This window comes from Xiphophorus hellerii, chromosome 6, assembly GCF_003331165.1.
Source record: "Xiphophorus hellerii strain 12219 chromosome 6, Xiphophorus_hellerii-4.1, whole genome shotgun sequence".
Classification (NCBI taxonomy): Eukaryota; Metazoa; Chordata; class Actinopteri; order Cyprinodontiformes; family Poeciliidae; genus Xiphophorus; species Xiphophorus hellerii.
In genome coordinates this window covers 19,639,282-19,652,466 of record NC_045677.1, presented here as the reverse complement: position 1 = coordinate 19,652,466, position 13,185 = coordinate 19,639,282, and the positions used below count along the sequence as shown (strand labels likewise).

The window sequence follows — 13,185 nt, the reverse complement described above, 5'->3', positions numbered from 1 at the left end:
GGCTGGAAAATCTTATAAAGCATCTTCCTTTTGAACATCACAACACAATAACATACAAATAGAATTACACTTGTGTTACTAACATTAGGGAGAGACACTTCTGTCCTAAAGGAGGGAGGATTAGGTTAAGTGAGAAGAGGGGATGAAGAGAAAGAGCTTCATGTTTCAGCTTAAATGAAGCATGGAGGGTGTAGAGGAAAAATGAAAGGCAGATAAGAGAGATAAATATATATCCAAGAGTGACAGATGGATGGAGATATACTTGAAATCAAAAAAGGGGGATTAAAGGCAATAAACTTAATTCCTACATGCATATAGAGAATGCCCTAACCATAGCGTCCCACACACATTACCGTTACATTTAATTTCAAAGTTGTGATTGTTTTATTCTAGAAAGTTGGAGGGCGAGCCAAAGGCAGCCCACCTCGTATATCCATTAGCCTGATTTCCACAAGTTTTAATTGGGCTGAGTAAAGCTCTATTTTAATGCTGCTGGGGGTCTCACAGGGAAATGCTTCTTGTTTCAGATCTCAACAATAGAATGTAATGCCGGGAACTAAGGGATATTTTTATCATGTAATTTGTTGCTGCACACGTCCTTGTTCTGGAAAAATGGTCTTTAAGGAGTAGCTTAACAATAACTCTTTCGCTTGCTTCTTAATGAGGGTAACCATAGACAGTGTATAACAAATCAATGTTGCCTTTGAATTTGAAGTGAAACCAATGAGTAAACACATCCAGACCATATTGTACCTTAAAGTCATCAGATTGGAAATATTACAATATGTCATGTAGTATTTGCCCTGAGTGTTTCCATCGGCAGTTGGACTCTCACTGGGCAAGGCGGGGATTAAACACAAATGCATAATGTTGTGTCATGCTAAGTACGGCAACAATCATGATGCCAGTAGCTCCAAACTAACCAAGCTGTGCCATTATCCGAAAAGGGAGCAGGAATGATGCAGTACAGGTTGTTTGTATGGGACAATTCAACAATTGATATCAAATCACTGAGCTGTTCAGCTCAATGGAAATGAGGCAATAGTTTACAATGATACTTTCAGTAAAATCAATGGGAATATACACTGCACAAACATATTAAAAACAAATTAATCAGAGCTGTTTACAGGATTTGCTCAGATATAATCAGTCTTCTTTATCTGTTATTCCTCAGCTGATCTTTTTTGCAGCATCCTGTGTGCAAGAATAGCGAGTCTCTGCACATGGGGTTTGATTGCCAACCTTTCATACAGAATAGATACTGTACATTACACACAGAATTAAATATTTTAGGTGTTTCTTTCACCTGTGCTAATTTTGGATTACAACTAATGAAAAATCCAGATTCTGCTAGTCAGATATTTTGAACACTCCAAGATCAATTAAAAATTGATTTTATTACAGAAATGCTAGCCTACTGAAAAACATGTCCCTGTACTGTTTAGCATACACACTCAGTACTGCATTGGAGTGCCATTTTTCCAGAATCACTGCATCAGGAAAGGAAATGATCAGCTTCTGACTTTGCATAAAGTAAAGAGGGTTTGTTACTATGAGGTTTCATCTCAGCAGTATAGCTGGATCCTCATGGCTGTATCAAATAGATTCTCTATGGGGTTCAGGTCCGGTAAGTTTGCTGGCTAATTAAGCACAGTGATACGATGGTCATTAAAGTAAATATTGGCACTTTAGCAGTTTGGGCAGGTGCCAAGTTCTCCTGGAAAATTAAATCAGCATGCCCTTGGACTTGAGAAAACACAGTGGGGTTAACATCAGGAGATGCAGTAGCTCTGCAAATCACAAGTAGCTTAACTCAAGGAATGTGACAGTTGTAGCCCAAGTCTTGGATAAATCTTTGCAGTGGCTCTTGAAGTACTTAAACCTTTCAGATCAAGCTTTAGTTCTGTGATCTAGACGTGTTTATTACTCCTCCTGAAAAAACTTGACACAAAATAGAGGGTTGAAACTAACCCTGCAAAATTACACCTTTGTTCCACCGTTTCAGCTAGAAATGAACCCATAGCCACTACGAACTAGATGTAGTGTGAAGAACATTGTATTGTACTCCAGTGTCCTATATGATCTAAGTTGTATGTTGATCAGCAGGATCTCAGAATTAAAATAATAATCACATCATGCTTAAAAGAGAAATCTCCTAGATGAAGGCTGCAAATTGTAAGTCACACCCCTTTGATTCCGTATTTTCAAGAATATTAGCTGAAAGCACACAGGGCTCTGAATTCAGTCGCCTTGTATGATGTGAAAGGGGCTACTGACTCTAACCTTAACCACAGTTCACATTCTTGTGAACATCCCACAAACTCTAGAAAGGACTTTGCTTCAACAGTTCTCTCAAAGCTCTAATTATTGCTGCTGTTTGTGTACTTTTTCAATAATGTTTCTGGATACAGCACTTCCTTAGGAATTACCTCTCTGTGCTTACCCTCCTTATATCAGTGATTGTTTGCTGAACAAAGTCAATGATCCTCCGCATGATTGTGTAACATGGTCAGATTTTTTTTTAAATTATACAAAATAAATGTAAACTTATTTTCAGCTATAAAGTGTGTTACACTTTTTTCAGATGCATAATTTTGTAAAGTCCATTCTCATAAAAAATAACAGAAAGAAAACAGATAATATATCACTGAGTGCAACAAATCTACAAGTTTCAATTTTTGCTTTAAATTACTGAAACAAACTGACTTCTTAAGGACATTCAAATTTTTAGGAATTCACCTGCAAATGTAAAATATATTCATCAGTGTTCAATAAAGATCTTCCACAATTAGTTGGGATTAACCTTGAAGGGGAATATTTTAATCAGGGTTGTGGTCGGCCCAGCTGTAACACGGGAAACAGTATTTGGCCAAATGTTGTGTTCTATTTTTTCTATTGTAAATAAGAGGGTACACCTAATGTGCAGTTTATGCTAACTTCATTTTTTCTAGAAGCCAGTTGTGTATAGGTATACATATATACTCATCCATAAATTCAAATGCATACACCAACATACATTTCAGCCGCACTGTACCAGGATGATAACATATGAACTGAATATTGGACAATGTTTCCCTGCATCTCATTCAATTGTAATGCATGAGGTGAAGTTTGCCAGACGGCGTGTGTGTGTGTGTGTGCGGGCGCAAGTAGGGGTGTATGAGCGTGTGTGTTAACACATGCTCGAGGGTGGTGATGAATGTCCCTCTTTCTTACCAATATCTCATTGCTATGCCTAACCAGAATCTCTGAGCGAGCTGAGAGAAAGGAGTCTTGTGTGAAAGATTGTTCACATTCAACTGAACGCGCAGTCATCAGTGCGTGCGAGATAGCAAACATTCATTAGGCAGTAGGTATAAAAGTATTCCTCTGTAAAAACTGGACATTGCCCAGGTAGCCCTGATGACATATCTTAGAAGACTTTATAATTATTCTGAAGTGTAAAGAGGTAAAAAAAATCTGGACCTAGAGACAAAGAAACAGAAAGTCAAGCTGAATTTATCAGTGAAGGGGGCATTTTCCATAGAGACATAGAGTTAAATGAACAAGCATAAAATACAACATGACATTTCCTGTGAGGAATGCAGGTACTGTTAACACACCTGTGCAGTTCCTGTCAATGTGTCAAAATTTTCGGTGTGGGGGAAAAAAAAGCTATAGTGATGCAAACCTCTTCAAGGACAATCTGGGCTGTTTTCCATTCTTTTTAAAGATAAAAGAAAATACTACAAACAACCAAGCAGGTTTGTAATTGCTGTCAATGCGTTTAGGAGAAAAACTCATAAAGACCCTCAAGACAAATGCAGGTGTTGAATAAAATTCACAGTTTTAAAGTGGTAAATGTGTCATTTTTATGTTATTTGAAGCTTTAAAAAGTGGTCACTTATTTTGTATCTTGAGAAAGCAATTAAACATTCCAAGTAAACCTGACAAAAGTATCGGACTTAATCTATCCATTGAACATTATCCACGTTTCAATTTGAAGTGGCTTTGTCTTCTCTTTGTATTTCTTTCGAATAGAAAGCCCTTCAGATCCAGTAATTGTGGTAATTTTGCCTCTTTCCTAAACAAAGTTGCATATAGAGGTGTTGCTTCCATTAACTTTATGTACTTATTTGTTTTACTTTTCCCATAAAACAGACTTATGCTCAGCTATGCGCCTTCATGGGAGCCATTAACTGAGGTACTGGTTTTAATTATGCTTACTCTGTTTTTATTTCCCATAAAAACCGGCCCTGGTCACGTATCTTTGGATTTAGGAATATCTCTTTCTTAGATCAAGCCATTGATTGAGCTATTGCTGATTTTAATTCTGTTACCTCTATTTTATTTTTTTCTTTCAAAAAATGTACATCTGATGATGAATTCATGTAATTTTTTCGCCTTTGCTTTGCAGTGGGGGTTTTAATACGATGTGCTATTAAACCTAGTTCACCCTGGTTTCTGCCAGGGTGAACTAGGGTGCACAGTTGTGCAAGACAAGTTATTGTTGAGATATGAACTGAAGAAGCTTTCTACAGCTTCTTTGCATCTTCACAAAATAAAACAATAAAACTTTAAGAAAGGTATTGCTGTGCACCGAAGATGGGTCATGACACCACCTTTGGTATCTGATTAAAAACTTAGGATTTGTTACCATATTAATGTTTTCAAGGTGACAACTGTGTCTAAAACTTTGGTTAATTTGATATATTAAATGTACTACAGAGTGTCAGAAATGCTTACCAAGCTGCATTATAATAAATATCTTGTTTCCCACAGAAGAAATTTCATGCTCAAAGGGGACGCAGAAAATAAATGAGAGAGCCTTTCATTTTAAACAAAACTGCCTGAATGCAGTCATGAGTCGGCTATTTCTACCTTTGCTGCCTCTGACCATCCTGACCTCCCACAATTTATTAAAGTCCAAGCCCACTTCTTTGTAAAAGCTCACTTTAACCTGAAAGACATTATAAGTGTCCAGAAAGGCTTTAAAAAATGAAGTTTATGGCAACTTATAGGAGTCTATTTTCTGCCCGTCATCCCAGGTGATGAATAATGTATCCACCCCAAATAAAAAGTGTCCCTCTTGGTGTCACCTCTTATAGAGGAAGTCTGGTCTATGGACCAGAAAGAAATCAACCAGCAAGACGGGGAGGAAAACGAGAACTGGGTATCAATCAGAAACACAAGCACACAACATGCACACACCCACCCATGCAAACACAGACACACACTTTCATTCTGTCTAGTGGCTGATTTATTGATTTTGATGAAAGTCACTAGACCACTCTGACCTAGCCGGCTCCCATCTCTATTGGTATCATTTCAGCAGGCAATTACTGGGGGGATCGTTGAACCTTTCCATCTCTCTGACATACACAAACACACAGAGGCACACACGCATACAAAACAATGAAGAGTGATACATTACACAAGCCTAGTTATTTTAAACATTTTCACTTTCAAGTTATTGCAGCAAATTTACAGTATAGATTGTTAGTTTTTAAAGCAAAAGCACATTGAGATGGATGTCTCAGCAAGAGCAGGAAAAACTATTTTCTCTATGTTCTTGTCAGCTAAACCCATATAATGTTTTTGGTGGACTTGCTCTTTCCGCTCATTGGCACTAAAATGGGTATATTATTTATTTTTATATTTTAAGAAATCATGTAATAAAGTACTTAATAATGTCAGTGCATTATTAATGGATCTCTTAGAAGTGCAATGTACTAAACTGTATGAGCACAAGATGGAAATTTGCTTAACAACCAAGAAAATCCCTAAAAACTTAGAAAAGGGATCACTGAATAATTATTATGTATAAAACAGACTATGTAGTTGGAGGCAGGCTGAGCAGATTGGTAAAGTATACCTGAGGCTCCTGACAAGCATTAGAAGTTTAAAAAGGATGCAGAAAACACGTGGAGATGATAAGACTGATCTGTTAAGATGTCTTTTTTTAAATAATTTGCATGTTGGCAGAATAAACTTTTTTTCACCCCTTTTACTTCCGCATTTTTCACTGCAGGTGTTCTGTAACTGTATGTTTTGTAAAATTTTCTTAACATTTGATGACAAAACCATTCTTTCAATTCAGAATGAACAACAGTGACTTGTATTTCTTCCCCCTTAAACTTTTTTTTTTCTCTGAAGAGTTTTTGCGGTGTTGGTGGCTCATTTTTTTTGCAGTAGGCAGACAGGAAAGAGGGCGAGGAGAGGGAGGAGGACATGCGGCAAAGGTCGCCGGCGACGTCCGCGTCGAGGACTAAGGCCTCCAAACGTGGGGCGTGCTAACCCCCTGCGCCACCACAGCAAGCCCCTATTCCCCCTTAAACTTGAACAGAATTAGTCACTGGGAAGTAAAAGCAAAATGATTTATGTTTTCTTTTTTTATTTCTCACACAAAAAGATGGATTTGTATTTGTATTCAACCCCCTGATCAGTAATTTGTTGAGCCATGTTTTGCTGCAGAGCGACTGCATATCTTTTAGGCTAAGTCTCTACCAGATTTCCACATTTTTAGGCTGGGATGTTGGCTAAAGAAGTACTGTACATCCAAGTTACAGATTTTCAATTGGATTTATCTTGAGACTATCAAAGGAATAGCTTTGATCTATATCCTCCCATGGTATCTCTAGTGGCATGGTTAGTGTTTTTGTCCTACTGGAAGGTGAACCTTCACTCAGGTTTTACATCTTATTTGCAGTCTTTGTCAGTTTTTCTCAGCTTTTAGGTCTGTTCATTTTGCCATTAGTCAGCACTGACCAGCTTACCTGCCTCCTTGCCAGAGAACTCTTGATTGGATATGTTTAAGAAAAAACAACTCCAAACTTGTCATTTCCAACATGGATACAAGATCCAAAAACTTGGACTATTTCTCTTACATAAAATGCAAAGCACAATAACATTAGATAGAGCAGAACTTTTGTTCTTCTCTTCTTTTTTGCTAAGCTGGTAGTTTTATTTTGTTTTTCTCCACCAATGTGTCTCTTGCTAAAGGAGCATAATTGAAAAGAAAAAAAAAGTAATATTGTATCAGCAGCCAGGTTCAGAGGCTATATGCAAACTTCAAATCAAGCAGCCACAATTTGTTTGGCTGCAGTAAACAGTCAATATGCTTTCACTCATGACTCTTGTTCCCAGCAGTTGTTAATCTTCTTAAAAACCAATTTAGCAGCAACGACTAAAGCAGAACTCACTGCGGACTACGGTCCTGGAGCACAGAAGTGTCTAAATGTTGTGACATAATCACGCCACTGGAGATCATACTGAAATAATATTGGGGGAGGGGGGGGAAACAAGTTTCACTACATATTTATTAAAACCAAGCCAGAGCAGCTATCGATTTTGGTGCTGAGAGGCTTCATTGGCCGGCCTATCCAGGCATGAAAACGGAGGCTCTTAGAGGAGAATAAACAGTGATAATCCACATTTAAGCAGCTTAATGTGAGGTGCTATACTCCTGGTGATTAATGTGTCTAGAAGGGCTCATCTCTGCATACTGGTTCTCGTTCATCAAAGCATAAAATAGCACATTTATGAGGGAGGTATTTTTGCACGTTTTGTTTGAAAAAACAATTCAGATCAGAGTAGTGAAAAGAGCAGCATTAAAACCCCTAGGGCTGTATGCATGAAAAGCAATTTTTGGTCTATTAAAAAAACTTTTTTTTTTCTTTGGTGTTTTAACATTTTTTCTTGTCTTTTTGTAACCATACTGCCCAAACCGTGGTGTGCAGGAAATTACATCGATTCATATTTTGCTTTATAATCTGACAGATTTACACACAAAGTCCTGAAATAATCTTGCACCTGAATGTTATGACCTGCTTACATTGCAAGAACCTGCCTATTCAGGTGCATATTTACTAAACATTAAATTATAATACTGTAGCATGTGTGACATACTGTATATTTCCCTTATTTACAATGTTTTACAAAAGGATTCAAACACTTCAAACTTGTCTTTTTTTTTTAGTTTTCAAAATTTTTAACATTACAGCCATGGACTTAAATCTATTTTATTAGGACTTTATGAGCCAAGTCAACAGAAAGTAGAGCATGATTATAGAGAGGAAAAATTATAGGTGTTTTGTAACATGTCTATGTCGTTCTCCTCCTGGAAGATACAGCTTGCAGAAAGATAAAACAAGATGCTATAAAAGCCAAAGTACTTTTCACACAGTAAAACAAATGCAACTAAAATTAGAAAAAGGCAAGATAAGACTACAAACTTCCATTCGACAGATTCTTCCTCCAAACTCCCAAGATCCATGCTGTCAGGAAGCTGATTTAGCCAAATACCAGGCTTAAAGATCCGACAGCAATGCAGTCTTTAATGATACACTTTAACACCTCTAAGGTGTGTCAAAGGGTGAATTTTTTTTTTCCTTTCACTTGTAGTTTCTTTGCAGACCTGCTCAGTGAACAAACAGCAGGAGCGCTGGACTAACAGCAGGCAGCTCCCAGGTGTGAATTGGAAATCAGAAGCTGCGGAAAATAAAGAGCAAGAGTTCTCGTTTAACCACAGCGGATGTAATGCTGAGTCTCTACCGCTGAAGCTGACAAATGTGGTTCTTCTGATGTTTCAAACTCAGATTGCAAAGCACTTCCTCAAGGTGTTTTACTTATAGTTTTTCAGGGAGTCATATGTTTGTAACCCTTAAAAAAGAAATCCAAAATCTAACAGAAATAACTGAAAAGTTTTTGTATGAAACAAAAGCAGCAAGATCAATTTAAATGTAAAGATGGGGATTGACTTCAGACAGTGATGCAGTACCTCTGTGGGTTTGGCTCATTGTGTTTGTCCCTCTCATGCTTAATCATTCTGTAGCGACCAATGCGAACGTCTGGCCTGGACACCTTCATCCCATTGAGAGTGATCCTGCAACACATACAGATGGAATATCCATTAGAGGACGGAGAGAGAACGAAAACACAAAGACCAAGGGAAAAAGGATTAACTGCAAGAGAAAAAAATAACAAAAATCTCAACTTCAACCTAACGTGATCTACATTGCCGTTTTATTGTTGTTCTTTTCTACTAAATCCCAAACATTCACGGAAAATCTTAATGAGTCAATCAAATTAATTGGCACCTCTGCCAGATGTGTAAAAAACCTTTTATCAGGGCACAAACAAAAATAAATACTGAAAAATGTCACTTTCAATTTTGATTTTATTCAGAAAATCCAAAAGAAAGAAACAGTATTTTTTGAAAAAAACAAAACAAACAAAAAAACATTTGTGCCTGTAGGACTTCTTCACAATTCCTTTTTAGCAAAGCTCCTCTAGTCCTGGCTTCTCTCTACTGGTTTTTGTTGCAGATACCACAGGTTTTATGTAGGGTTTAGGGCTGGGGCTAGTGATCATCATGGAAGAAGATTGATTTGATATCTTGTGAACCTTTTTTGTATTGATCTGGTCTTATTGCTGGATCTTTAACCTGCTTACAGAATGAGTGTGTCATTTTCTGGCAGAAACCACTACATTTTTATTCAAAATGTCCTATTTCAAAGAAGTAATTGTGCTATGTCTTCTGAGAACATTCCCAGGGACTGTAGGAGAAAAAAAGGCCCAGAGAGTGACACATCTTATAACTGTTAGTCATACAAAAAAGGTATCTCTCTCTTTTAGCTTTTTTTAAAGACTAAAGGTCTAAAGACTGCTGTATTCCCCTTTTGTTTTTCTCTCTTTAAAATCTGCCCCCTTTTTCGAACCTTTTCTTTTATTTTGTCTTTTGTATTTCTGGTCAAATATTTACAACATCATTTCAAATGTTTGTACAACACACAGATCTGCAAGAAATCTTAGGGATGTTAATAGGTTGAGGGAGATTGATTTTATTCAGAACAAGGGAACAATTTTGGGGACACTCGCCATCTTGTTTCAGTGTTACTTAGCTGTGAAATTAGATTTGTTTTTTTTAATCTCATTTTAAATATGTATAGGAACTGGTTCCTGTCCGCATTGATGAGTAGTCCCGACGCAGCATATTGTGATGGGCCATTTACTTTTCAAATAAAGACAAAAACTAAATAAACAAGTGAAGTATTTTCGGTTGGTACTTCATCAAACAATGTAAAAAAAAAAAAACCCTCAAAGTTTAATGTGAAACATAATATGTTTCTCACACACTAAAGACAGACACAAACAACAAACTTCACCAAAAGACAACAGATATATGCTTAATTAAAACCAAACGTTTACCAACTGTAAATTTCCTGTGTCTAAGTAGATAAGCAGTATTTCAAAAGGGTTTATGTTTTGTAAACAATAACTAATTTGGTGTTAAGATATGAGGGTTTTTTTCTGGTAACGAACTGCCACGAAGCATAAATCAGATTTTTACTTTTGTGTTGAATGTCTGTTTTATAATATATTCATCACCAATGACAAAAAACCCCAAAACATTTTCACTTTTCTGAAAAATTCACCAACTGCACAATTTATAAGTAGTAAGTAGTAAGAAGTATAAGGTAAGTAGTATTTCAAAAGATCAGAAGAAATCTTATCTTGTTGTTAATCTGTTGCTAAGATATGAGCGCGTTTTCTGGTAACCAAGTGACACAAAGTAAACATGTGATTTTTACTTTTGCAAAAGTAAAAAATTAGTTAGTACACTAAAAGGCAGTGTACTAACATTAGCACAAACAATAATGTAGCTACTCCCCACATTAGCAGTAGTCTGTTCCCTAAAATAAGCTTTTTAGCTATTTTGTTTGTTTATTAGCCATGTTTTGTATACTGAATGGAGGAAGTCAATGTAAGACAACATGCTTGTTATACCCCTATAACTAGCATGATTCAGTATAGACCCACATGCCACTAGCAGCATTTAGGCCAACATTAGCATTTTGGCTAATTTTAGCTTATGCACTAATTTTAACATACTGAATGGAGTAAGTCCATGTTACTCAACATGCTTGTGATTCTCCACATGCTATTGAGTACATTGTAGCTTACTTTAGCATTTATGCTAATTTTTAGCATGAGAATGGTGGGTTCAGGTTTCTTCAGAAATTTTCTAGTTAATGTTATTATGGGGTCATTGCTGCAGTATTTGAGTCACAGTTGTTGATCCTGTTGCAATGGGATAGCCTACATAGGTAGTGTATAACGCTGACTTTGCCATTAAGGTTTCTCTTCATTTCACTTTCCATTTTCATACTTTTTCTATAAGCACATTTTTTGCTTACTGTTTTTCCATTCAGCTTTGCCTCTATGCTTTTATCATCACTTGTTTATTTTCATCCTCCGTCTCCTCCTCTGCTCTTTCCAGTTTCTACTTTCTATTTACGAACCTCCCTCAATTTCTGCATCACTACTCTTCGTCTTTAATCTCCCATACAGACGAGGGAAATGTAAATGCAGCCCATAAAAAAATAAATAAATAAAAATCAAAAAGAAATTGGCTGATAAAAGATTACAGACCCAAACTGAATTAAAACAAACCCAGAATAATTTTACACAGAAATAAAACAGTCTGACTCCTTTTCTTTTTCCTTTCTCTGAAGCCTCAGCAACTTTGCTGAGTTGGCACATATTTGTTTATGATTGCCTTTGACATAGTGTGCATGCATGCATTTGAGCAAGCAGGCATTTGCATAGTTTTAGGGATTTATTTTGATGCAAATAATGTGAGTTTGACAGTACGAAGTCTCTGTAAGCCCCCTTCTTTCCCTCTTTCAGCTTTTCAGTGAGCTTAGTTTTACATTATTCCCAGTTCTGCATCTTTTAAATAATCCCTTTTGTGTCCTTTGACCTGCAGAGTGTGAAGGACTTCACTGTCTTGAATCATTTCTCTTTCACATGATTCAGTATAGACCTCAAAGTGTTATTTGAATCACATATGGTGCAATTCTAGAAAGAGATCTTAGGGAAGCTCAATAGATGGTTTAGCTAACCGTTTGTATCATTCCACAAAAATTATTTTATTAAACTCTATGTTTAATAAAATGTGAAAAAAATGAATTTACTTAGAAAATGTATATGCAGAAACAGAAAATCAAATTTTTTTAGCAATGAAGCAATCCTTTGTAACAGTAATTTATTGAGGCAAAAGCAATTTTAAGTACATTTTATACAATTCAGTGGAATAGACAAACATAATGGGCTTAGGGGGATGAATAAGTAAAAAATAACCCAATATATTTGGATTAATTTCCCAGGTGATTTCATTGCTATTTAGCTTAATAACTCTCTTTAACTCTATATAATTTTGTAGCACAACATGCTGGTGTCAGCAGAATTATCCCTGATAATCCTCAATACAACACATGCACTGCAATAAGCAACAGACAGAGCCAACTGATCATTAGCCGGTGAACACTTCAGGGTGTTTGTCAGCAAAAGAGTCCAATGTTTCCCTCAGGAATTGTTGAGGTCAAATAGGAGCAAGAGGAAAAGCGAAAAAGTGCATTTTTTTTTCCTGCACAGATACAGATCCTCTTGGATAAAATTGCAAATACAGCACCCTGCTGGTAACCCTGTTAAAGTTCTGTAAATACCATAAATTTTTAGAGCAGCATACTGAAAGATTTAGAAAAATCCAACCTTTTTTTCTTACATTAGGATGAAGAGTAAACAAGTTTTTGTTTTTTTTTACAAAACCACAACATAACAAAATGAGTTAATACTTACAATTTCTTTGTCCATCCATTACAGTCTAGTCTTACCCAATGATATTTTGTAAGGCTGGAGCCAATGAAGCATACTCCACAATCTTTCTAGAGCAGAGGTGCCCAAAGTCGGTCCTCGAGGGCCGGCATCCTGCATGTTTTAGTTCTCTCCCTGGTAGTACCAACAACCTTTTCAGCATGTCAGTGTTCTTCTTAGGCCTTCTAACGAGCCATCATTTGATCCAGGTGCGTTAAACCAACTTTTGACACCCTTGTTCTAGATACTCCACAGTCCTGGACCTGCACTTATGCTTTCTTTTCCTCAGTTTACAGGATTTAGGCCAGGGCACTGATGTGTCCATGAAAGAAGGTTGATTTATTTTTGTCTGGTGAACAATGGTTGGGAACAGATTCTTATAATTGTTAAGAGATTTGGTGACCCTGAGATGACATTTTTTACAACAGCTTTCCCAAAAGGGAGATATTGTTTTACATCCCTTACCATGTTGCTCACTATGTGTCTGGGTAGGATAACATTGCACCCTCTTCCAGTCTCGTTTTATCACACTTTCTGTTGTTCTGTACA

General features: G+C 36.7%; 1 protein-coding gene across 1 annotated transcript in view; it reads right to left on the bottom strand.

Annotated features, from left to right (window-relative positions):
* Window positions 1–13,185, bottom strand: part of b4galt2 (UDP-Gal:betaGlcNAc beta 1,4- galactosyltransferase, polypeptide 2) — a 133,880-nt gene that overhangs the window by 5,401 nt on the left and 115,294 nt on the right. The window contains 1 exon segment of the mRNA XM_032565226.1: window positions 8,759–8,863. Coding sequence (XP_032421117.1) covers window positions 8,759–8,863 — 105 coding nt within the window.